This window comes from Lissotriton helveticus, chromosome 3_1 (genome assembly GCF_964261635.1).
Source record: "Lissotriton helveticus chromosome 3_1, aLisHel1.1, whole genome shotgun sequence".
NCBI classification, from domain to species: domain Eukaryota; kingdom Metazoa; phylum Chordata; class Amphibia; order Caudata; family Salamandridae; genus Lissotriton; species Lissotriton helveticus.
Window position 1 is genome coordinate 1021654144 of NC_136061.1, and position 27055 is coordinate 1021681198.

The 27055-nt window shown below is 45.9% G+C and overlaps 1 protein-coding gene across 1 annotated transcript in view; it reads right to left on the minus strand.

Moving 5' to 3' along the window:
- The window catches only part of SCRN3 (secernin 3), a 150415-nt gene that overhangs the window by 20066 nt on the left and 103294 nt on the right, over positions 1-27055 (minus strand). Inside the window, exons 5-6 of the mRNA XM_078681544.1 lie at positions 19355-19564; positions 8969-9131 (exon numbers count right to left, since the gene is read on the minus strand). Coding sequence (XP_078537670.1) covers positions 8969-9131; positions 19355-19564 — 373 coding nt within the window. The remainder of the gene's footprint in view (positions 1-8968; positions 9132-19354; positions 19565-27055) is intronic.

Below are 27055 nucleotides of genomic sequence, written 5' to 3' on the forward strand. Positions count from 1 at the left end.
CCTTTGAGGGAGCTGTTCAAAAAAGTGTCAGACCCCTCTGGTGTCTTATAACCTCTTCGACGCTCATGACGGAACGGTTCCGTCATCAGCGTCGGTTGGGCTGTGCTGATGACTGAACCGTTCCGTTATGACCACGCCCGTTTTTCGAACCTTTAGCACAGCGCGAAAATTCGCGCCGCGCTGAAGGTGTTAAGATAAGGACTTTAAACAACGCCCCAAGTTTGATGATTGTAAATGTTTACAATTCATTTGTGCGAGAGACCACTCTGGAACACCTGCTACGGTTTACATCCTTGCTTCAGGAATGTGACAAAAACCAGACAGCACCATATTCGATTATTATTTTGGGAGACTTAAATGTTCATTTATGTCAACTGGGCTGTATCACCTACGATGATTTCTATTGTCAAAGCACTACCAGTGTCCATTTAGAACACTCTATACAAGGAGATTTGCTGGAGGACATTAGATCAGCCAGCAATCTATGCCATATAGATCAGGATGCTGAGTGTGAAGTTATTCCATCATTTAGTGGGAGAGGTTGTAACTCGATAAGTGATGTTGTTATCATATCAGCCTCCCAGCTTTACCAAGTTAATCATCTGACACTTAAGTGGAGTCATTTTAGTGACTATAATCAATTAATATTAGAAATGAAATGAGAGCAGGGTGATTCAGACAATCCAATAACTGGCATAGAGAACACTAAAATCACCCCACAAAGAATCAGGTCCGCAGACTAAAATGGAGTAGGGTGGTGCCAGAATCATTTGTGAATAAGCTCTATATTGACAACGCCCAAGATATTAGTCCATGTTTAGATGATGCCTCCCATTATGAAGAGGTTTTGTATGCCTTAAAGAGACTAAGGCCCACATGCATCAAAGCAAAAACCAGTCGCAAACGGGCAGATTCTCAGAATCTGCCCCTTTGCGACCGGTATTTTTGCATTTGGGATGCATCATCTTAAATTCAAAAATCGCAATTTAGGGAATCTCTAATTTGCGATTACTTAAATTGCAATTGCATTTAAGGAATCCCAAATTGAGATTCCTTAAATGCAATGCATTAAAGTAAAAAAGTTAGCGATTTTGCTAATAGGGGGTGCAAATTACCATGAAGTTGAACTTCAAGCTAATTTGCAAAAACTTTGAAAAATGCACTTTTGTGCATTTTTCAAAGTTTTATGTTGCACACACACATGCCTGAAGGGCATGTGTGTGTGCAACATATGTGCACAGATCAATTTCAGGGGTGCAACAGGTTGTCATTTTGGCACTCTTGAAATTGCATGAGCAATTTGCGAGTACCTACTGGTACTCGAAAACTGCTCATGCAATCTCCAATTCATTCCTATGGTCCTTGAGGCACATAGGAATGAATGGGACGGCATTCCTTAATTGCGACTCGAAATTTGCAAGTCGCAATTAAGGAATGTGTAGGAATCGCTATTTTTATCGCGATTCCTACATTCATAGGCTTTTGCGATTCCTGAATTGCGATTCCTTAATAATCGCAATTAAGGAATCGCAAAAGCCTACGTTGATGCATGTGCCAGTAAGTGGGCAGATTGCTAATAATCTTAGGCGCCCCACTGAGGGGAAACAAATTGGGTGAGAAAAAATGGTTTGATGAAAAATGCTCAAAGACCCATATAAAATTGTTAATAGCTCTAAAACAAAATCCTAACACTAAGATTGAAATAAGGAGGTGTAGGATAGCATACAAACTTACAGTGGTAGCCCGTAAACAAGCAATTAAAGATCAGGTCTGGAATGATCTTTTCCAGACCAGGGTTACTAAATAATAGTGTCAATATATGGGGAATAGTGAACAGGCCAATTTTTGCGGGGTCGGGGAATAGCGTGATTAATTGCATTATCATGCCAGAACCATGGCCCAAGCATATCCAGAGCATCTATGGAAGTGTATCTATAGATGGACAAAATTTGGACTCTGAAGATCTTATGACATTCACGGAAAAGGAGTTTGCAGATTCTATGTAATGATGTCTAGAAACAAAGTAGCAGGCCCAGATGGTGTTCCCGGGGACGCATATGAAGTGGACCCTTCAACTTGGAACAAAATCCTTAGACGAACGTTTAATGCTGCTTGTAAAAAAGGTCTGCTTCCTCAAGGTCTAGATCTATTATTATTCTAGTCTTCAAGAAGGGGTCAAGAGCAGAGCCCAAATGTTATCGACCCATTCCGCTCATAGATACAGCGGTGAAAGTTATGGAGAGGGTGGTCCTCTCAAAACTGACACACTGGTTGGAAAAGACATTTTTTATTTCAAATCTACAATATGCTTTTAGACCAGGGAAAAGGACGCTTGACCAATGTATACATTTACAGCCGATCATTAGCAAATATACAGTAGCTAAGTGGGGCTGATTGTCTATGGCCTTCATGGATCTTACGTCAGCATTTGACTGAGTGAACAGATCCAAACTTTGGGCCCTGCTTATCAAGATGAGAGTGGATAAAGGTAAAGTACATTTTGTTATAGTAGCTTCATTTGGACCTATCTGCATCAGTGAGATACAACTTCGATACCAGCTTGTCTGTAGCAGTAAAGTGCACAGAGGGGTTATACAAGGATGTATTTTAGCTCCACTTTTATTCACCATATATATTAACAATTTGGGTCCAATTTTATGTGCAGCTTGCAAGGATATTCATAGAGCATGCTCACAACTAATTCACACACTTATATGTGAATATGACACGTGCTTGATAGTCAGAACACCAACGGGTCTACAACACTTGCTTTACTCTTATTTTATGGAAGTGTTAAGACTGGAGTAAGAATTTTACTAAATCACATACCATGGTGGTAGGGTCAAAGAAGAAAGATCAGAAAAAAATATTTTGGAAGTAGTATAGAACTGACCAGGGTACCCGCCTTCCCGTGTTTAGGGGTTCATTTTGATGACCAGAGGTCGTGGGCACCCCAAATGAGGGTCAAGAAGTACACATTAGCAAGAATTGGTGCAGAGATATTTGATTATGTGAAGAGACTGGGGGCCATCCGGTGCAATCACTGATTAAGGTATACCAAACAAAATGTTTCCCCATGGCAAGCTATGGGTGTGACATTTGTGGTTATAAGGACAACACAGCCTTGCAAATAGAAGAGAATGCATTTCTGAGAAGATTATTAGTGGTTCTCCAGGCAGTCCCCTCATATATAGTACATGAAGAACTTGGAATGGGTTACATCTCGGACCTTCTAGCTCTAGCATCCTTGATAAGATGGGTTAGGATATGGTCCAATTCAGATCTAGAGCTAAATCAAGCAGTGATTATTGACTGTTTGTCCTTGCGTGGTGCACTCCAAATCCCATGGCTCAGTTATATTAAATGTTTACGAGCAAACTGGGATGTCCTGAGTTATTTGAGAACCCCAAAAGTGTTGTTAAGATCTGATTGGGGTCAAAAGGCAGTTTCTCTCATATATGGTGGCAGAGAGAGGCGAGAGAGTATGTTAAACCTTCAGTAAGAGCTCACATCTTGTTAAGTACTTGTGTAACAGTGGAGCCCTACCTACTCACTGTTACAATTCCCCATCATCGTATTAAGTGGAGGAGTTGGATCCTTGTTCTTGTGACAGCTTCTACCACCACAAACTTAGATCCACCAAATGCTTTAACAACGCCAAACAACTGTTCGCCATGTGAAAGGACTTCACCTGCCTTTCCGCCAGCTCCACAACCACCACCCTATCACATCTGTTATGTCCACTATTTTCAGCAAAAAGAGTCCTTCATGCAAGCTGCTAGGACCACCAGTCAGAACAACAGAAGAAAATTCCCCCACGGCCTAAATATTATTTATCTTATGACATTGTTCCAAATATTTTATAGAAGAGTCCTTCAAAATATGACAGGTACATTTTCTTTTTTATTTTCAATAATTTATTGATTTTCTGATATGTATATCAAAAAAGCTTTTTTCGTATTTTCTATATAATTTTCTTTTTAGTTCATTATTTTCTCTTAATCATATAAACATTAAAATCCAATTCATCATATTATTGTTTCTCAAGTTTTAGATACATTTCAACAAGACACCCATACTACCACACACCTACCTACACTAGCATACAACTCATACATACTTCTTCACACACTCCTCTTTTTATCAAGAGCAATCTCTTTTTTCTGTAGCTGAGGTAACATCAGCTGTGATGTAAATTCCCATGCCAGTCAGACCACATTTGAGGGTAACACTATCAGCATCTACCAAGATCTCTACTCCATCACTCCCCTTGAAACTTTGTAAATTCCGGGCTGTGAATAACTTTCTTATTTGCAAAGACATAATGTACAGGAGATGGCATCCACTTAGATTTGTATACATCTGGGACGAGTCCCTACACCTAATAAAGTCTCATGAAAGCTAGAAACATTTTTGGCATGGCAAACTCACCAGATGGATCTCAGTCCCCGGGATTTCATTTATGCTCAGCAGTATTAAGACCCTCGAACAAACAGATGGCAGAGAGCCCAACTTAAAAAGAGCATGATGGCATCTGGAAGGTAAGGACTCGACTGCAGGTGGCGAGCTCTCTGTCACCCACCAGCTTCAGGGATGAGAGCTGGTGTACTGGAATTTGGGTAAAATAGGCCAACGGCTGTTGTTGTAGCCCTTCACATGGATGTGGCACAGTGGCCAAGTTTGGATGGCTCTTTAGGGCCAAGACAGGAGGGATCAGCAAGTTTCGGAGTGCACAAGGAGTTCAGTTCAAAATACTCATATGCAAAAGGATGGTGATGGTAACCGTTTTCCTCTGGGTCACACACAGATGGAAGATGAAATGTTGTTGCTGTTACGGTGTTTTAATTGCGGTTAGGCTAAATTTGGGGGTGGGGGGGAGGAGAACTCACTATTCACAATGCCTTGTAATAGCATGTCTAGTTTTCCCATCTGGAGTAACAAAATAGATGTTCAGTGCTAAGCAAGTAAGCCAATCGGCCACAAACCCTTGTTCCCTTGATTACAAACAAGAAAATCTCCTTAAAATAACAAGCCTGAAAGTACGAGGTCTCAATGCACCGGTAAAGAGGCTTGCAAAGTTTTTGTTTCTGTAGGACACAAAAGTGACATCTGCCTAATGTAGGACACTCACTTAGCTTAATAAGACTGACCTCACATATGCTCAAGATGGCTGACTGACATGGGGCGAATGGATATCTGGAGATCCATACACCTAGAGGGACTAGACTTTTCATTTTTCTCTGCAAACTTAACAATCATACTCTAGGCTGTATCACTTCGTGGGCTCCTTCCACCTAATGTAAAGTGTAGGAAAGTAGGATCTGCTTTCATGGTTACCCCCACTTTTTGCTGGTGTCAGTATGTTTTGACTAGTGTGGCTGGGATCCTGCAAATCAGGACCTTAGTCACTGTGCATCCTCCCTAAATTTGACTTGGTGAGTACTTTGGTATTGGTGTACCCTTGTAAGTCCGTAGTATATGATACTAAGGTACCCAGGGCATAGGTACACCAGGCATCTCCCATGGGCTGGAGCATGTATTAAGTCATCCATGGTAGACCACTTAAACTGTTACTACAGGGCTGTGTAAGCTAGTGCTAGCACCACTTACGGTAGATATAAGGTTTCTTATATCTGCGATCACTACACTTAAAACCTATAAGTCACCCCTAAGGCAGGCCTTTCAATCCAAAAGGCAGGGTGCTGGGTTATAAGTGTGAGGGTGCCCTGCATGCGCAGGGCACCTTCTACAAACCCCAGAGTCGATTCTTTAGGCTTTGTAAGTGCGGTCAGACATTTTGATACATGTAGTGGCCATGCGTCATTACGCGATGGCTAAGTATATATTGGCTGTGCCGAACCTGGTCAGTTTGGTTATCATACACGTTGGAATCATACCCCAGCACAATTACCGGTGTTGGCGGTATGATTCCATGCACTAGTGGGCTCCTCTGGGAAGCCCCCAGTACTTCCGGTAACAGCCTTCCAGGGTCTGCCAGCAAACTAGTGCTGCCGCCGACCCCAGACACGATTCTGTCCTCATGCTACGGAGCTGAGCAGGGGAAGGTAAAACAATAGGTTTCCTGTCAAGGAGAGGTGTGACCACCTCCCAGACATGACTTAGTGTATTGGGCTGGGGCGGGGGCACTTGCCAGCGCCACAGACTGCTTTGAAGGGCACATTTGGTGCCATCATTGCATACTCAAGTTAGAACTAGATGTGGGAGCCCTTGGCTCTGGTGCAAAACTTGACAAAGGATCCACCCCTCTGCCCACCCCTACTCTGGGAGGGACCCCCGAGACGTCCTAACCCTTTCCTTAGGGTATAAAAGGGCTTACCTGTGGGTGGCTCCTCAGATTCATTGTGGGACAAGACTCTAACCTGAAACCACGTCACTCTTCAGCCATCTTGACACTTAGACTTCACCTGGAAACGAGACTGCATCAAGGAAAACTCCTTCTGCTCCTGGTCTCACTGTTCTGCAAGTCTTCTTTGTGGTCTGTGTCTGTGCTTCTTCCAGGATCTTCAACAGACACCCGAAGTAACCTCCCTTGGAGTGAAGGAGTCACTCCCCTGCATCTGGAGGCAACGCAACGAAGCTGACTGGTCTGCTACTCCTGACTTCCCACGGACTGCAAAAGACTCAGCAACACAAGTGGTGATTCCGCAACTCCATTGAGACTGGACGTCCTCTCTGCAATTTTGAGGCCAGTATCCCTCTTCGGAACCGCTGGGACCAAAACCTTGTGCACAGCGTCAACTTGCCATTGCCTAAGTTTGTTGGTTCTGCACTCCAGAGATCTTCAGGCTACAAGAAGTTCCAGCATCTCTTCCTGCCAAGATCTTCGTCATCACTGCATCCTCTGCACTGTGGGCCTTCCTATTTGGTGAGCTGCTTGAGGTACTCTTGCGACTCTTGTGCCTTTGGCCTGTGGGTCCTCTTGAGAGTCTTCTCTTGCTTCAGTGGGCTCCCCAACATTTCAGGGCCTGCCCTGACTCTCTGCACTTGGTGAGTCCCCTTGATCTGCTGGTCCCAACGTTGTTACTTGATAATTTTCCACATATTTGCTGCTGCCAAGGCTTGTTGGTGCTCTGGCCGGACACCAACCCCCTGGTTCATGATTTCCAACGTGGGATAGCTCTTGAACGGCTCCTGGTCTTCCTCAGCATCGCCTGGTCCTCACAGCTGCGGTGATAAGGTCACCGTCATCACTCCTGCACCTTCCCCTATTGGTAGTTATTGCTTTTACGTGCCTCCTTATCACCTCCGAGTGGCATAGGCTCTGACCCCTCTACTTGCAGGTTCTTCTCTTCAAGCATCCACCCTTGGATTCCACCAGACTCTTGCAGTCTTCGCTAGCTGCATCTTTTCTGAAGTTCTGAAGTCGAAGGCTGTTTCCGATATCACTTCGCACCTATGCACCCAGCTTCCTTAGTGTAGGTATCCTGGTTCCTAGGGTATCCACGGGTGGGGTGACTCTCCAACCTTCTGCCTTCCATGGGGTTTCTTCAGGGCCCACTGGGAAAGGTCCTTCTTCAAAACTGCAACCGCAAATTTCCTGTTGACTTCTATTGTGTACACAGCTGTGTTTCCACACTCACTGGACACAGCCTCTGTGGTGTTCCTGGGTGCTTACCATGGGTGGTTCCTGGTGTCCCCAGCTCTTCTGAGTCTCCTGGTCCAAGTCCCAACTTCGGTTGAAGTTTGGATTCCACTTTCTTAGTATATGGTTTGGTCTCCCCCTGGAGACCACTGTGTATTGTACTTCCTTACCTGTTTACAATTGAAGTATTGTGTGTATTTGTGTTGATACCTCCGGGTAGGAGATATACCAATGTGTTAGGGTGTGTTGTATAATAAATAGACTTATTTTTATAAATACACTGTGTGGTTCTTTTGAATGTAATCTACACTAAATTATTAGATCTGGTCAAACAAGCTGCTTAACACTCCTTCTGGACTGAGCCTGAAGGCTGCTCTCCACAGCAACAACTTAGAGAGCTTTCTATGGTCTATGACTTCATAGGAGGTTATCTCTAAGTCACCACCTCTCTATCAATGCCGAACCCTGTGGCATCCAAATGACCAGGTAAATTAGCATGTGGTCACGAATTGCCTGGACCACAGTATCCGCCTCTATCCTTTCTGTAGGAGGCCGGCTTAGTATATGGTGCACACTTATTTAGGTGAAGCCCCTTGCACTGATGCAGACAACCCTTATGGTGATTTTAGTGGTCTTAGACTGCAACCGAAGTTGGGACTTGGACCAGGAGACTCAGAAGAGCATGGGACACCAGGTGTCCCATTCTGCCGAACAGCAGGAAATGAGGATTCTGTATTATCTGCTTGAAATATATACTAATCATTGTAATTGGGTTATGTATTAAAAATGGGTTCTGGCCTAAATCTTCAAGTCTTTTATGAGTGTATGTACTGCAAACATTTCAGAGCGAAACTGTTGAAAACTAGTGAGTCATGCAGGACTAGATGAAACAGGTGTGGCAGTATTCATTCGTGGGCATACTTGTGCACATTCAGCTTGTGATCAGGCATCAGCACAGCATTTTCGTGAGTAGTGCCCATTGGGAAAATCTGCAGATCTGAGACCAGGTCTTCTCTCTACGCTTTCTACAAGTATCACTGTCTACAGTCTACTGCATTTAATTTCCACAACTTCTGTAGCACCCACTCTCATCGAGCTGTGTATTTGGACTGTATCTATTCTCTCCAAAGACAGTTTGCGGTATTCTATTTAAAGTTTTTGATCTACAGGAACAATACCATCTTGGAAAGAACTAGATTAACTAAAAAACAATACTAATACCAATACTGGTTCACGAATGCCAACACCATATTATTAACCACAAAGGTGGGTTAATGTATGTCTTTCTTTACTTAACAAAGGTAAAATGAGATGTGACAGTACTGAGCAACGTGGCACATGGTTTAGAATACAGCATTTTCACACCTGTCTGGATCAGGAGTGCCTGTGAAGAAATGAACACATGGCCGGCTGGAGTCTTGAGGCAGGACGGAGACCATGCTTCCTGTTGTCATAAATCCCCCCTGCATGTTAATTCCACTTTCTTTATCACGGAGAATGCTCATCATGACTTCCACAGTTATGCTGCCTGTTTGAAAAACAATTGTAAAATTTCTCAGATATACACTAACTGTTGTTGCTTCAGAATCTTTGTCACAGCTCATAAACACACATGCATTTTTCATTAGAATAAGAGACTTGACGAAGTAGTTCTTTAATATGTTTTCAACTACTTTTTCCAAAAATTATAGCACATCTTATCATTCACATCTTATCATTCACATATATATCTTAATAGACAAGTTACTTCCCTTCAGTAATGCCGTATCTGGTAGAGACAGGATCTAGCCACAAATTCCTTACCTTTGAATTCTTCCCTGGCGCCAGACTGGATTCGGAATATTTTACAGCAGTATCTTTGCGCGTCAGTAGAGGGCATCGTGCGACTCGGTAGAGACGCCGTCCACCGGATGTGACAACGACGGAGTCCATATAAGCCTCTGACACACGGATGTCAGTTTCTCCTCGCAGAAAGGGATCTTTTAGGTAAAAAGAAACCAGTTTACGGAATGGGGAGGATAGGAAGGTCGGTAAGGATCTGCGGCTAGATCCCGTCTCTACCAGACACGGTGTTAACAAAGGTAAGTAACTTGTCTATTTGACAGACATCCCGGTGCAGTTTCCTTACCTTTGAATTAGATGCTGGCGCAATACCATGCCCGCAGGAGGGTCTGTGAACTGCTCAAATCAAAAGTCCCTGAATAGAACCAGCCGGTCCAGAATATGATAGAAGAGACCAGAGGGTCTGTGTAAAGTAGGTGAGCAAAGGCATACGCGTCACCATAAGAACTGTGGTATATACCATGTTCAATTGAAGTCAGAAAGACATCGAAAAGCATGAGAATAGTTTTATCCATGGCAGGGGAACAAAAATGTGTTGGAAGACAACAGGCAATGTAAACATAAATACTACACAGCTCCCATGGTGGGATACAAACCCATGACCGGCTGCGGTTTGGGGGACTGGAGGCAACTGGGAATGCCATTGAGCTATAGCTCCTTGCCTTAAGAAAACTATCATTGGTGCATTGAGCAACATAGAGAAAACAGATTAGAGAACCCGTTCTCGATGGAGAAAACACTGACCAATGCTTTAACAGAAATATCATGAAGACACAACAACAACTATTGGTGAGGAACCAACTTGTGTCTTGAGAAAAAACTCCCAGAGACAAGTGGACACCACTGGGATCACCTAAAAAGTATAACCTTCAGATGTAACTACCAGGTGAAGGTCACACTGCAACATAATGAAAGGCGCATTCACGTAAGCATATAGACAAGCCCTTTGAGGAAGTGCAAAAACATGTAAAAAAAAATACTATATATATATATATATATATATATATATATATATATATATATATATATATATATATTTAAATCAAAGAGGACACTATTCCATGGTAAAGGGTGCGTGTATGTCACCCAATTTGAAAGAGAAGGAAAAGACATAAATAGAGGAGAGGTAAGAAAAAGTGGGTGAAAGAGAGAAAAGAGGCAGAGGTTCAGCCCCAGTTTCAAGGATCCAATCCCGAAGGGGAGGGCCAGGTCTTGCCTCTTAGTCACCCTCACACACCCTGAAGGATGTCATGCTTCATCATCGGGCTTTTTTAGCTCCTCGTCGGGCTGGCGCTGCAATGCCCGACGGGCCCCCGAAGGGTCTCTTTCACGGAGATCTTTTAAAGAGAGAAGCCTTTTGGTGAGTGTGAGGGCGGGGGAGGAGCGAGAAGGGATCCAGAGAAAGGTGGTGGTGCAGTGCATGCAGGGAAGGATAAAACTACCTAGGGGTATCCACTGATGGGTGATTTATTATTGTGGTGCCCCTGGTAGGCTAAAAAGCCAAAGGGTTGGGGAGTTACATTAGGGCTTAATGTGCCAGTGTAACTAAACACAAGGTCGACATGTTTCACGCTATGTATGTCCTAGTGATCAGTAATGTTTCTTCAGGACCTAAAAGGGAGTGTAAGTGCACGTCCGTGGTGGTAACCCCGTCGATGTTCGAGGTCGCTCTTGGTGGACCCTAGGGAGAAGTACTTAGAATAGTCAATGATTTCTATAAGTAGATCTGTCCAGGCGATGCCTGGAAGGGGATAAAAACATATAGAGGAGGGAAAAGGAGAAAAGAGAGAACACTCGGGTATCAATAGCCGGTTGGTCTGACGATGCTGCAGATCTATTAACTGGATCGCAGACCTGACAAGATAACCAGGCCATCAACAGGATCATATACTAGTGTAGCTGTAATTAAAGACTTAATACAGACAGACAACCATAGTTCAGCAGCGGGCCAGGTCACAGATCGCCATGTGCATGGTTAAAGAAATGGAAATATTGCCCCATATACTTTTGTATCAGTAATTAAAAATCACATACATATAGACAACCATATTCATGCGGTATATATATATATATATATATATATATATATATATATATATACATACACACACACACACACACACACACACACACACACACATATATATACATACATACATGTTATGTTATGTTAGTATTTTTTATAAGGCGCACAGCTGCCCCAGCCGAGGGGCGTCCCGGCGCCTGATCAGGTACCACAACATAACAAATCGGTGCTGGGAAAGACAAGAAGAAATCATTCAACAGTTGGAAACAAAAAAGTTTTTATGGCGCGCCTGAAAGGAGTGAGACTGTTCAGGGCTCGAATGTGGGCGGGGAGGGAATTCCACAATCCAGCCACTAATACTTTAAAAGAGCGACCTCCCATCCTACTAAGTCTGAACCGTGTATTAACCGCCAGATGGAGAGATTCTGATCTGAGGGACCGCGTAGGGACATAGGGGGAGACAAGCTTAGCAAGGGCTGGAGGAGAAGAAAGCTTCAAGATTTTAAATGTCAGGCAGAGAGCCTTAAATTTAATTCTCTGTCTGACCGGCAGTCAGTGAAGAGAAGTCAAAACTGCAGAGACAGAACACCGTCTAGGGAGGCCAACGATGGCACGTGCCGCGGCATTCTGCACCCTTTGCAGTCTAGTGGCTTCTGCCTGATTCACTCCAAGCAGCAGCGCACTCCCGTAGTCCAGCCGCGAGAGAATGGAGGCTTGGACCACCAGTTGCCGAGTAGGGGGGTCGAAGAATTTGAGGACCGGTCTCAGCCCTCGCAGAATACCATAGCAGGTAGCTGCAACCTTCTTCGTATGGCTGGTGAAGGAGAGTGTAGGATCCAGCCAAACCCCCAAGTTCTTAACTTCGGCAGCTGGAATGGGAGTCACCCCCAATTCTGGAGGCCACCACTGATCTCCCCAAAGCTCCGCCTGTTTTCCTAAAATCAGGACCTCGGTTTTTTTGGCATTTAGCTGCAAACAATTTGCTTGCATCCAATTTGCCACGGCTATAAGTCCCGCACGGAATCTGGGAGCGATCACCTCAGGATCACCGCTGAGTGTCACCGCCAGCTGCGTGTCGTCGGCATACGATGTCATGGTAAGGCCACATTGCCTGACGACTGCAGCCAGCGGTTTCACATATAGGTTGAACAGGGTGGGGCTCAACGCAGAGCCCTGCGGAACCCCCAGCCCCAGCGGATGAAATGAGGACTGACCAGGTGGAATAGCCACTTTAAAAAACCGGTCCGAAAGGAAAGAGCGAAACCATTGGAGAGCGGACCCCTCAATTCCCACTTCCTCCAACCGCCGCATCAGGATATCATGAGACACCGTATCAAACGCGGCGCTCAGATCTAACAAAAGGAGCGCCGCTGTTTGGCCAGCATCTAGCACCGTTCGCAAGTGCTCGATCATAAAGAGCAGTGCGGTTTCGGTGCTGTGTTGTGCCCGAAAACCATTCTGAGTCTCGTCTAGAATGTTATTACGAGAAAGGTGAGCAGACAGAATGGAGTTCACATGTGCCTCAGTAACCTTAGCGGGCCAAGGCAGAAGGGAGATGGGACGATAGTTTTCTGGTAATAGGGGGTCCAAATTAGGCTTCTTTAAAATTGGGCTAACCACTGCCTGCTTCCAGGAGGAGGGGACCACACGCGAAGTAAGCGATAAATTGATCAGATCTAATATAGGCTCACGACATCGGGGGGGAAGAAGTTTAAATAGCTCTGGCTTCAACGGATCTAATGGAGATCCGGATTTAATTTTGAGGCTCAGAGTATCAAAAGCCTCATCAGACATTACTGGCAGGGAGGACAGGGTGTCATAAATCGTAGCCGTCACGCCAGTTTGCTCAGAATCAGGCACAGATGACATAAATCCTCGATAGATTGCCTGCACTTTCTCCACGAAAAAGGATGCCAAACTTTCACAGTGAGAGTCCGTGCAGATTTCCACCGAGGTGGCCCGTTTCCCCATAAGGTCTTTAAGAACCTTAAAAATTAATTTAGATGGATTGGGGTTATTCTGGAACTCAGAGGCGTAGTAGGCGGCCCGAGTTTGACAGATTGTCCTGTGGTAGATCTTAAGCTGGGCAAAATACAAAGATTTCAAGGTAGGATCAAAGGATTTCCTCCACGCCCTCTCAGCTCGCCGGCACGTTCTCTTAAGCTCGGCAAGAGTGTTATTGTACCAAGGGCTGGGAACTTTCGCGTGACATTTCGACCAGCGCATCGGTATAAGAGAATCAAGGGCGGCTAAGACCCAATTACAAAATTGCTCATATCCTTGTTCCACATTCAGCAAAATGCCCAGGGGCTGCGCCTCCAAGATCTTAAAGAACTCCTCCAGTTTGAGCTTGTGCCAATTTCTTTTAAGGATCAGTCTGTCCACAGGTTTGAATTGAGGGTTAGCTATAGGACATGAAACTTTAACCAACAGATGATCAGTCCAGCCTACCACCATCGGGTCGGAAGCCGTAGCTCGCTCCAGTGTGGTGAAAAAGGGGTCAAGGATGTGACCTCCTATGTGGGTGGGAGAGGTAACAAGTTGGTTCAGTTGCATGGCTTCAAGGTCCGCTAGGAAGGTATTAATAGGTGCTAATGACCTCAGATCAAGATGAATATTGAGGTCGCCTACGATGTTAAAATTAGCACATCTTGAAGCTAAAGAGCTAACCACGTCGACAAGAGCAGCCTCGAAGACTGTATCATTCCCTGGCGGGCGGTAAATAAGCATACCGCTAGAGTAAACTGATGACTGAAAGCTACCTTAAAAGAAGGGCTCTCACACGCTGGTAAGTCAAGAGCTTTCCATTCAGCCGGAAAGCAGGATTTTATCGCCATAGCTATGCCACCCCCTCTAGAAGTGCGGTTACGGGTGAATACTGTATAATTAGGAGGGAATGCTAGATTGATTATTGCCGTGTCGGCATCCTGAAGCCAGGTCTCAGTGATAAAGATGAGGTCAGGAGAGTCCTTTTCGATCATATCACGTAAGGATTGATGGTGCTTGACCAACGATCTCACGTTCAGACTCCATATGCTAAGTGCACGCTCTGAGATATTAATACGAGTACTAGGGGCATTCCCTACCACTAGGCGCACCCCGGAGGGGGTATCAAGTGAAAAACTCCCACATGAACATACATACATACATTATCGGCATAGACAAAAGCCATCAACACTATGATGTCTGAAATATATATTAGGAATGAGTGGAGCAAACCAGCAACATAGTACTAATATAATAGGATGGAGAGAGTGAGAGACATCACACGCCCAAGCGAGACATCACACGCCCAAGCGAAAAAACTGCTGGAGCATTGAAAACAATGTTAACTGAAATAGCTCACAGGCTGGCTGCCGGAGCGCAGAGGGAAAACAGGCAGGGTCGCCCTCCACTCAAAAGTCATAGAACAATCAACAAGACCCGCCTGAGCATTCACGCATACAGCTACAGGCTGGAGTGAATGCAGGATCTCACGTTTGGAGTTCCATGTATCTCGTTCATCCCTTGGGCAACCGGTATGATTAACCAGGTGGTCTGAGGTAAACAAAGAGCAAGTGTCCAAAGTTATGTGGCAGCATAATGTGCAGCCCTGATGAAACTGCCCCACAGAATATGGCAGTGAAACATGTCGGCACTGGCACTAGGTAATGGTGTGCATGATTAGCTACCAGCCTTTTTACTGACACAGCACCTAAAAATTGTCCCTATGAATAAAGTTGATTAAGGGAATTAGTTGCTGTGTGTTTTATGCACTTTTCTATGTTATATGTTTGTCACTAGCAGACTGTCTCTGCTTCTCACAATTTGTCACATATTTGTGTTGTTTGTGTTTGGACACTCTTTCCCTTTTTTCTTTGAGGACCAAGTGACTACCGATGATGAGACAGGGGCTTGTCTGGAAATTACATACCAGTTACCCCGTTGGTGGTGTTTCCGTGAGGTGTCACCTGGCCTTCACACATTTTTTCCTGAGGAGAATGTGACTCCATACTTTGAAGGTGGAGGTGTGTGTTAGACCTAGTTGGGTCACACGACTGGGAGTTCGTTGTCTTCCTGTCAAGGAAAAGTGGTCTTTTGTGTATTTTGGCGCATAGCAGTTAAAGCACTTCCACACTAATTGTGTGATGCTGGAGTGGTTAGCAGTACTATATGACTGTTTCTCTGCCTTACTGACTCATATTGACGCCCCTGGACAGGGTCTTGTTGATTGTTCTATGCTGATATAAGAAGCCTGAAAGGACAGAGCAGGTGGAAAAAACCTCACTAGCAAAGAAAAAACAGGACCACAACGTGGACCTACAAGAACGTCAAGGGGAAATAGAGGCTAACACACGGAAGGCCTAGAAAAAGGTATTGAATGGGAAGTCATATCAGACAGAGCAGGACCTTGCTAAGAATGGCATTGAAAGATAAAATACATAGTCCCTTAAGGACACCAGCTTATAAAAGTGGAACATCAAATACAAGAGCAACAAGTGTTGATTCTAGGAAAAAGAATTCCCACAGGAACAGAGGAAATCAATGTACAAGAATGCACAAGGCGAAGCACACCTACAGCCTTCGTCATTCTAACCCCGAAGGGCTAGAAACATTAGGACACCCTGCAGAGAGAGTGAAAGGACCCCATCAGGATGATTGCATCCTAGGGGAGCCACCAATCCCCAATGTGACCTACGATCAATGCAATGTTGTAATTTGAGAGACTGAGGTTTGAAGGTAACATTCCTCAACAAATCTACTCTCACCATGTCAGATTCCTAGGCTTCGACAATGAAGTGTTTACGTTCACACACCTGTGAAATACTAGAATCCGTCATTAATGTGTCTGCACTTGCCACAGACTTCTGTTTTCAGAAAAGGTATGCAAGGTTTTGACAGTCCACAAACCAGGCTTAGCTGTCTTGCCTGCTCACTTCAAGGTACAAACACCATACACCATCCCCTCCACAGTTTAGAATTCTGCAGTAACACCATCCCCTCCACAGTTTAGAATTCTGCAGTACCACCATCCACTCTACAGTTTAGAATTCTGCAGTAACACCATCTACTCCGCAGTTTAGAATTCTGCAGTAACACCATCCACTCCACAGGTTAGAATTCTGCAGCAACACCATCCCCTCCACAGTTTAGAATTCTGCAGTAACACCATCCCCTCCACAGTTTAGAATTCTGCAGTACCACCATCCACTCTACAGTTTAGAATTCTGCAGTAACACCATCTACTCCACAGTTTAGAATTCTGCAGTAACACCATCCACTCCACAGGTTAGAATTCTGCAGTAACACCATCCACTCCATAGGTTAGAATTCTGCAGTAACACCATGCACTCCACAGGTTAGAATTCTGCAGCCACACCATACACTCCACAGTTTAGAATTCTGCAGCAACACCATCCACTCCACAGGTTAGAATTCTGCAGTACCACCATCCACTCTACAGTTTAGAATTCTGAAGTAACACCATCTACTCCACAGTTTAGAATTCTGCAGTAACACCATCCACTCCACAGGTTAGAATTCTGCAGTAACACCATCCACTCCATAGGTTAGAATTCTGCAGTAACACCATGCACTCCACAGGTTAGAATTCTGCAGCCACACCATACACTCCACAGTTTAGAATTCTGCAGCAACACCATCCACTCCACAGGTTAGAATTCTGCAGTAACACCATCCACTCTACAGTTTAGAATTCTGCAGTAACACCCTCCACTCCATAGGTTAGAATTCTGCAGTAACACCATCCACTCTACAGGTTAGAATTCTGCAGTAACACCATGCACTCCACAGGTTAGAATTCTGCAGCAACACCATACACTCCACAGTTTAGAATTCTGAAGTAACACCATACACTCCACAGTTTAGAATTCTGCAGTAACACCATCCACTCTACAGTTTAGAATTCTGCAGTAACACCATACACTCCAGTTTAGAATTCTGCAGTAACACCATACACTCCACAGTTTAGAATTCTGCAGTAATTTATTTCACAGTATTTCATAAGGTGCGTGAATGGGTGTGGCCGAGGTGTGCAGAATATGATCAGGGAAGAGCGATACTGGAACCGGAGTGTGCTTAGAATTTAGAATGTTACATCGGTATGGGTGGTGTTTGGCAGATTATTTGTTCCTGGAGTGTGGTCAAAGTGACTATTTCTGTGTCTGTGCAGATTGTAACTGAAGCACGGTGGAGAAGCAGCTTTTCGTGAGTACAACTGGAGAAACACGGATACAATATCCCATGCATGGTCATTGAGTGTGCTCCTCTGGGGTATGATAGTCTTACTGACACACTGAATAGTGTAAGTGAAAAAAGTACTTTCTCACCACATAATAGGGATAGTAATGCCACAATTCCTTCCCACTTATATTCATTACCGAGTCCTGCTCTTCACCCTTCTGGTTCTTACTTTAGGAGTAATATCCTACCTGGAGATAGCGATCGCCCAAGTCGTAATTGGGTGAAGTGTATTCACTGGGGGTAACAAAAGTCTACTCCCCATGTCCTGGCACTCTTGCAGACAGAACCGGTCACCAACCATGGCTTCAGGTTATTACTACTTTGTCTTCAGAGTCTTCAAATCAATGCAAGATGGTTAACAGAGGCTAATCTAATCATATAACTTAATCATCTCCTACGCCGAAGACACCCAGCTGATCATCACCCTCACCAAAGACCCTCACACTGCCAAAACCAACCTCCACGAAGGAATGAAGTCCGTCGCCGAATGGATGAAGAACAGCCGACTGAAGCTGAACTCTGACAAGACGAAGGTCTTTATCCTCGGCTCCACCCCTTCAGCCTGGGACGATTCCTGTTGGCCGACATCACTGAGAACAGCCCAGACACCCACCTACCACGCACGCAACCTGGGGATCATCCTCAACTCCACCCTCTTCATGACTAAGTAGGTCAACGCCGTCTCCTCATCCTGCTTCAACACCCTAAGAATGCTCCGCAGGATCTTAAAGTGGATCCCCACCGAAACAAGAAGAACAGTCACACAGGCCCTCGTCTCCAGCAGGCTGGCCTATGGAAATGCCCTCTACGCAGGAACGTCAACCAAGCTCCTGAGACGGCTACAACGCATCCAGAACGCCTCGGCACGACTGATTCTCGACATCCCCCGCCACAGCCACATCACCCCCCACCTGAGAGGCCTTCATTGGCTCCCCGTCAACAATACGACAACCTTCAAGCTCCTCATCCACGCACACAAGGCCCTCCACAACACGGCCCAGCGTACCTCAACAGACGACTCGGCTTCTACATCCCTAACCGCAAGCTCCGCTCCGCCGGCCTCGCCCGCGCCACAGTCCCCCGCATCCGAAGAACAAACGCCGGCGACAGATCCTTCTCCCACCTCCCCGCAAAGACCTGGAACACCCTCCCCACCAACCTACAGCAGACCCAAGACCTACTGGCCTTCAGAAGACTTCTCAAGACCTGGCTCTTTTGTCAGTAGCAGCACCCCCTCCCCCCCCCCCCCCACACACACCTCCCCAGCACCTTGAGACCCTCGCGGGTAGGTTGCGCACTTTATAAATGTCCTGATTGATTGATTGATATAGCCAGAAGAATGGGTGTTGGTGACAAACGTAATAATGTGCAGCATCACTATACCAAGAATGCATTTACACACATGCTACTACCCCAGGATAGTTTGTATTGCATACCACAACTGGTGACTGTACAGGTGTTTTTAAGTTTTGCACAGGAATCAATGACTATGAATATTTATACACACAGACATAGGATTGTCTTTCAGTGGATTGATTATTGCACACTGCCAAATGGTATACTTTTTGGGCACTGCATATATACCTTTTTTATTCAGATGATACAATGTCCTGCATCATTTTCTAGAATGACAGTATTACCTTTGTGCTTCTTTAGTTGTTTATAGCCCTCGCAGTATCTGCCACCGGAGGTAATTAGCCTTGCTGTGTTGTCATAGGAGTACACCGCTGCAAAATGAAACTCTTTTTTGCCATCCCACCAGCCTCTGTTTCTGGCATATTCTCTCATTCCTGGGTGTTCACGATCGATCTTAGTCGTGATGGACAGATTATTAGAAATGTTCCGTGTTTCTATTTTCAAAAAAGAAAAGCATGAAATATAATCAAATGAAACATTTTTTGATTTTGTTTGATTTGTCGCCTACTTAAATTATTTACTGTATCAAAAAACAACTCAGTTATTTAGGTTACATAGACTTACTTATTGTACAGGTCAGGTACGAACAAATGTACAAATATAAGGTTTTCAGAAACACCACAGAAAATGTGTGTTGCTAAAACAATAGTGCATCATATATATTTTCTTAAACTTGTTACTCCTCGCTTAGACTTATTAGGCATTACAGATTGAGTAGTTGAGGTTCACATATAGCATTTTGACAACAAAAACATTTTAAGCATTAAATCTGTAAATAATGGATCAGCTTACAGTTTTCAAATATTTTTATTGTTAGTTAGTACTTGTATAGCACACATTCTGACTTAGCTTTCGCATCACAGCACCGTTCAGTATACTAGGGTCTGACTTTCCAAACGTTTCTGTCCCAAATAAAAGTCTCATTCGGTTGTGTGGTGGTGTGAGTAGGGTCATTAAGTCAGTTTTAATGAGTTGTACTCATCATTTCACTTAAGTTAGTCAGTTGGTACGGGTGCCCGCTGCCCGCTGCCCAAAAAACGTGTACGTGTTCATAGCATCAAATGTTAGCAAGTGGTAGTAGCACACACAGAACATACTTTATATACATATATGAAGCAGCTATAATAGAACAGCTAAGGAGGGTTTAGAGAGAATAATTAAGGCAAACATAGCGAGAACATCTAATTATGATTACGTTTATCCATAAGATGTGCTCATTGAAGATTTAGCACAAAATAAAATAACAAATACTTACTTTATGACGATCCATGAAAGCTTCATGCATACTAGTTAAAAGATAGAGGATAAAGAGATTGGGCGTCCTTAAATGTAATTTTCAGATTTGACTGCCCATAGTGAAATTATAACTAAAGCTAAGGAAAACAACACATCAATTCCAAAGGTGACATGGAAATACAATATATGGCCTGATTGTGTCCTTGTGATCTGATGTACTTTGAGAAATTTGCTAAACTTCAAGGTAAGCAAAGCATTGACAAAGCTAATAGGTCTTGCCTATGGGAGAGCTATTGGGTTTGTCAATTGCTTTTAGTCAAATTGTACAGCAGCGCAGCATGCTGAAAATGTGTAAAAAAGTGCAACAACTCAACCAGTTCGGACCATGAGTAGCAATGATCAGTTTTCCTAGTATGCGATTATTCTCCAACTTCACAGAACAAAAAACAATTAATAATCTTACATCCGAACTAAAGTTCTCCGTGTAGGCCCTCATGAAGACACAGCCAAAAAGGTCATGTAATGCAGAGAGCGAAGCGCCAGCTACATCTTTGTGGCATCTCTAAATCTATTGGTGGAACTTCTGGGAGCTTTTTTTTCTGGCGGAACTAGAGGACACAGGCAATGAAATGTGAGGGGCTTGGGATAGATGGGGCAAGCAAGAACAGGGGATGTGATGTACCAAACAAGCAACAAAGCAGGAGGACGGTGGAAGGGGGCCAGGGCAAGCAACTTTGCAGGAGGGAGGAAGGGGGTGCAAGTAAAAGGAAAAAAGTACCTCTGGAAGCCGTGAAAGGACACTGGACAACGGAAGCAGTGCGTGGGCCATGCTCAAGGGTAGGGACAAACACATAAAGAGGAATTGACACCCGCATTCACTGACCAAAGAGAAGCAAGGAAATGAGTGACGATGAAGCCAACCAATGGTAAGCAATGGGGGTGGGGGGTCTACGCCCCTTGTAAATAAATCAAATGTATTGCAAGCAGCAATGCATGTGCTATTACAGACAATACCTGAAATATGGGTGTGGGTTGGAGCGTAATGGGGAGGAAGGGGGCAAACTAATGCGAAGGTGCCCACCAACCATACTGAAGGGCATAAAACAATTAACAGTGCCTTATAACATTTAAGGGCGCTAGGGAGCAGGCAAGGGTGTGTTTAAGGACAGGCAGGTATGTGTCCCACCACAAGGTAACAGCCTTCACCACACAGGACCTTTGATACACAGTCTTTACCACGCAGGTATTATTGCCTTTACTGCACAGAACTTTATCAAGTAGGTAAGTGTTATTTTTTTCTTTAATAACCTACTTTTGTTTTGGGAAAACATATTTTATCAGATTGCACATACATTTCAGGGCTCTGTACCCCAGAGATAACTGCAGTATCACTTTACAACAATAGGAAAGCAATCAACTTTTCAAGATTGCTACTAAGGTACATATCTGAGGATCCCATCCGGAGCACAAACCCCCCCCCAACTCCCCCCTCCTGAGTCGAACATTGTCCACACAGTTCAGTCTACGCTGCTTACATAGGAAACAATGAGATATTAGCATAAATACACACACCCCGACCCCTTGCTGTACTGCACCAAAACAAGCCCATGTGACCCTCTATTCATTCCACCGGAAGATCTTCCAAATCAACGGGGGGCTCCAGCCACAATCCCCTATATTCCGCCCATCGCTTCCATATTTTGTGGTGCTTACATGGACACGCCCTGGCTACAAAGATTGGCTGCTCCAACCCCATACAAAAGTCCAGGCCATTCTTCCACCCCGCCACTGAAGGGGCCCGTGTCTCTTTCCATGCCCTGGCTATGTCTCGTTTCGCCAGAGTGAGACCCAATAGCATAAGGTGCCTTTTGTAGATATTGCCTCCAATACCCTCCATTGCGTGTAGCAAGCAAACGTTGGCGTGCGCAGAAGGTCCCACCCCAGCACCTCAGACAGATAGGTAAACACTCCCCTCCAAAATCGATCAAGGGATATGCACTGCCAGACCATATGCAGAAACGTGCCTTCCTCCCTGACACACCAAAGACACTCCGGGGAGGCAATCAAACCCGCCTTCCACATAACCTACTTTTTATATTATTTTTCAAAAAGTGATTTTAGGGTTTAAGGATGGCGAGATGTAAGGAGTAGTTTCTGTCCTGTAACTCCAGTTCTGTAGTAGGGGTATCTCTGTTATAGTCATAATCTAGTGAATAGTCCCGCCCATGTGCGCGGACCCCGGAGCAATCAAAAATAATCTCTTAAGTTGTCGAAACATGCAGAACTGCACAGACACTTAAGAGAGAATTTAAAGACAGATAATGCAGCCTATATCCACAGGCTACACTGTCCAGTACTTCGACCAGAAATTCCACCAAAAGTCCACAAACAGCACAGCCTGTCCAGGGTTTTCTTACAGAGAAAACCTTGCCTGTAACAGCAAAACCCTCTGGAATGATAGAGAGGAAGAAGTGGACAGACAAGCCCCATAGGCTGCCATTATGTGGCTCAAAACAGGATGCTGTGCCTTTAAGAGAACTTCCCAGAAGCCTCACAGTATCCCAGAATGCACTGCAGGTCCCTTCCACCTTCAGTTCTTTTTGAAGGCGTAACACGCCAGACCTGTAGTATTTCTTACATGAATATCTCTCTCCACCGGGGAGGAGGGCGGGCGCTTATGACTATAACAGAGATACCCCTACTACAGAACTGGAGTTACAGGACAGAAACTACTCCTTCTGTAGTAGGGGATCTCTGTGTATAGTCATAATCTAGTGAATAGAATGGCAAGCCCATCCCCACACCAAAGCCGCGGTGGAGAAAAGAGAAATAACACCACTACTGTGCGAACAGATTTCGCAGCGAAGCCTGCCCAACCCGAGCATCTGCCCTGGCAACAGTGTCCAGACAGTAATGCTTAACAAAGGTATGGACCGACTTCCAAGTGGCTGCCCTGCAGATATCTGCAAGCGGAACACTACGGAGCAAAGCAGTCGTGGCAGCTTTGCCCCTGGTGGAATGAGCCTTAGGTTTACCCCCTAAGGTCTTATCAGTCTTTTGGTAACACAATTGTATACAGGACACAATCCACCTCGAGATGGACTGTTTAGAGGTAACAAGACCGGTCCTGACCGATCCATAATTGATAAACAATTATTCTGACCTACGAATATCCTTGGTTTTATTCAGATAAAATTTCAACACCCTCCTAACATCCAGGGAACGCAGAGACCGTTCCGCTGGAGAGGAAGGACCCTGAAAACTCGTAGGCAAAGTTATAGTCTGGTTAACATGGAAGTCAGATATAACCTTCGGAAGAACTTTTAGGGTGAGTACGCAGAACAACCTTAGCAGCATGAAATACAGTATAAGGTTCCTGGCCACACAACGCCTGAATTTCCCTCACCCTGCGGGCCGATGTAATGGCCACGAGGAACGCCGCCTTCCAGTACCGGTGCTGCAATGAAGCCTTATGAATAGGTTCAAAAAGCCCCTTCACCCATCAAGACAGCACCACGTTCAATTCCCATGAAGGCGAAGGAAGCCGGACAGCAGGGAACACAGTCTTCGAGCCTTCCCAAAAAACACTTTGATCACAGGGACCTGAAAGAAGGAAGTCTGTAAAGGCCATGTCCTGTAGGCAGTCAGCGCAGCACGATGAACCTCAATGCAATGGCCATTAAGGCCAGATTGCGCCAGGTGTAGAAGATATGGAAGGATGACATCTTCCTTCTACGTCCATAGGTCATAGTCCTTGAACTTGCACCAGATGCAAAAACCTCTTCCACTTGTAAGCATAAGAAGTCCTAGTGGAAGGTCGCCTAGCCTCCTTCAGTATGTCCATACAAACTTCTGGTAGATTCAAATGGACATAACGCACTACTCAGGAGCCATGCCGCCAAACTCAAAGACGAGAGGTTGGGGTGCAACATCTGCCCCCCCTAACTTCGTGAGAAGATCCGGCCTGCACGGCAGCCGTATGTGAGGAAGGAGAGACCGGTGAAGCAGGTCTGTGAACCACCACTGCCTGGGCCATTCCAGGGCAATCAGGATCATCCGCGCCCTGGACTGGGACAGTTTGATGAGTACCGCCGGAATCAGGGGAATGGGCGGAAAAGCGTACAGAAAGCTGTTCGACCAGTTAATCCATAACGCATACCCCCGCGTCCCCTGCTGGTAGTACCCGGAGGCGAAGTCTCAGCATTTGCTGCTTTCGGCGGTGGAGAACAGATCTACGTCTGGAGTCCCCCACCATGCGAAGACTTCTCCTAGTACTTAGTCGTTTATGACCCATTAGTGGTCTTCCTGAATCAGTCTGCACAGTGCGACTGTCCGAACCTTCTGCACACCTAGCAGATGGGTAACCATGATCGTCAGTCCTCCGGCTAGAAGCCAGCGCCAGATCGCCTGCGCCTCCTGCGACAGAGTGCGCAATCTCGAACCCCCCTACTTGGTGAGGCAATACATCGTGGGCGTATTGTCCGTCTGTACAAGCAGAGAGTTGGTCTGGAAGGACGTAAGAAACGCATTCAGTGCCAAGTGAACAGTTCTGAGTTCCAGGAGATAGATAGGATACGTGGACTCCAACGGGGACCACGTTCCCTGTATCCGTAAGTCTCCGGAATGTGCCCCCCCAGCCGTGGCGAGATGCATCCGTCACGATAGTGTGTGCGGGAATGTCCCTGTGAAAGGGAACCCCTCTGAGGAGATTCTCCGCCGAACACCACCACTTCAGAGACTGAAGCTCATGCAGAGACAGCCGTATCCTGTCGTCCGAAGAGCCATTCCTCTGATCCCACTGATCCTCCAAGCACTCCGCAAAGGTCTCATGTGCAGCCGTGCGTGTGGCGTGAGGAAGATACCAGAGGCCATCGACCCCAGTAGAGAAGACACCGTCCCCACTGTTGTAGATGGAGCGGTCATAAGAGCCTAAGCCTTCCAAAGGAGCGATAATCGTCTCTCCTCCGAAGGAGACACGCTTGCTGACAGCGTATCGATGGAGGCTCCAAAGTACTATATGCACTGGACCGAAATCGGGACAGCCTTGGACATGTCGATGTGCAACCCCAGCTTGTTCAAAAGAACGCACGTCTTCTGGAAGTGTGCTAGAGCTTCCGAGAAAGAGGAGGCCTTGATCAACCAATCGTCCAGGTCCGGGTAGACAAACACCTCGTTTATCCTCAGGTGTGCAGCTACCACCGTCATGCACTTCGAGAATGTTCTGGGCGCAGAGGGCAGCCCGACTGACCGTACTGGGTACTGATAATGATTGGCGCCGACTCGGAATCGCCGGAAGTACGCATCCTGTAGACCTATGACAGAGCCAATTTCCCTGTTGCAGCTGAGAAAACCTGATGCAACGATAGCATGCGAAATTCCTCTCTCTGTGAATCCACTTGTTTGCTTGTCGCAAATCCAGAATGGACCTGAACTCTTTCTCGTCCTTCTTGCGAACCAGAGAGAACCGGGAGTACAGATCTCTTCCCCTTGAGACAGAGGCACGTCTCCTATCGCCCTTCTCCTGAACAGGATATCGGCCTCCGCCTGTAGCTCGCGCAGCTGAAACTGCGAGCTGACCGGAGGAATAGCTGGAGAAGGGTTGATGAACCGAAGACTGACTTAGACCCGGCGGGCCTTTGTTCGCCGAGGAGCAACAAGCTCTCCCGCGTATGCGCACAATATACTTGTGAAGTATTAAAGGCGGCCCGGGATCACAGACAAACCCTGGGAGGAAAAACGCCACTAGAAAGGGAAGGAGGCCTCAAGCCGGTCTCCACGCCCCGAACCTACAGTCTTCCAAAAGTCTCGAGTCAGACTTATGCGGGCCACTCACTACCCCCATGGCAGCCCAAGGGTTGCCCAAAGAACGGGAGAGTAGAATCACCCCGCTGAGCCGCAGGCTGCAGAGACGTCCGACGAAAACAAGTATGGCAAAGTAGGACAAACCCACAATACTTGGGGGTCGGCCGGAGAGAAAACTCTGCTCCGACACCGATGCTTAGAACTGAAACCATCAGGTTTCTTGTAAGGCTTCCCTTCTGTCTCTTGGCAGGGGAACCATAAATCGGTAAAGAAAACACCCCCACACAGGGATCCTACCACAACCGCCCAGCAACAGCGGGCCACAGCATGACGTCTACGTGCCGCCACCCCTGCGACCAAGTCAGAAGTACATTCGAAGCCAGAACCTCCTGGCAGGTGGTAGCGGACCAAAGCTAAGTACCGCCAACCAGTCAAGAGTCGGAGAGGGACTCCCCGTACTCGAGGAAGACGCATCCCCGGCATCAAGGCACGGGGATTTGCGGACTGAGGGGCCAAAGGCCCCCGCCTAGCCGAAGAGTAGGCATGCGAATACTCAAAACTAAGCAAAAAAGGACCAACGTCCCTCGCTTACACGTGGTGAGTAGCCACAGACTCCCCATCAGAAGGGTTCCTCGACGCCGATCAACTGCTCGGCGTCGTGAGTGGACGGTGCCGAGAACACAAAGTCCCCTCCTACGAAGAGGAGCTCAACATGGAGCGAGGCCTGGAACAAGACCCAGGCCGCAAGCACCGGTAAGTGTTCCGCGGCTGCAACCCATGACGTCGACTTCACTACGACGTCACCATCACTAAGACAGTGACTGTCTCTACGATAACCAACACTCCGACGTCAAAATGTCACCACAGTGTCAAACACCGAGACGCCG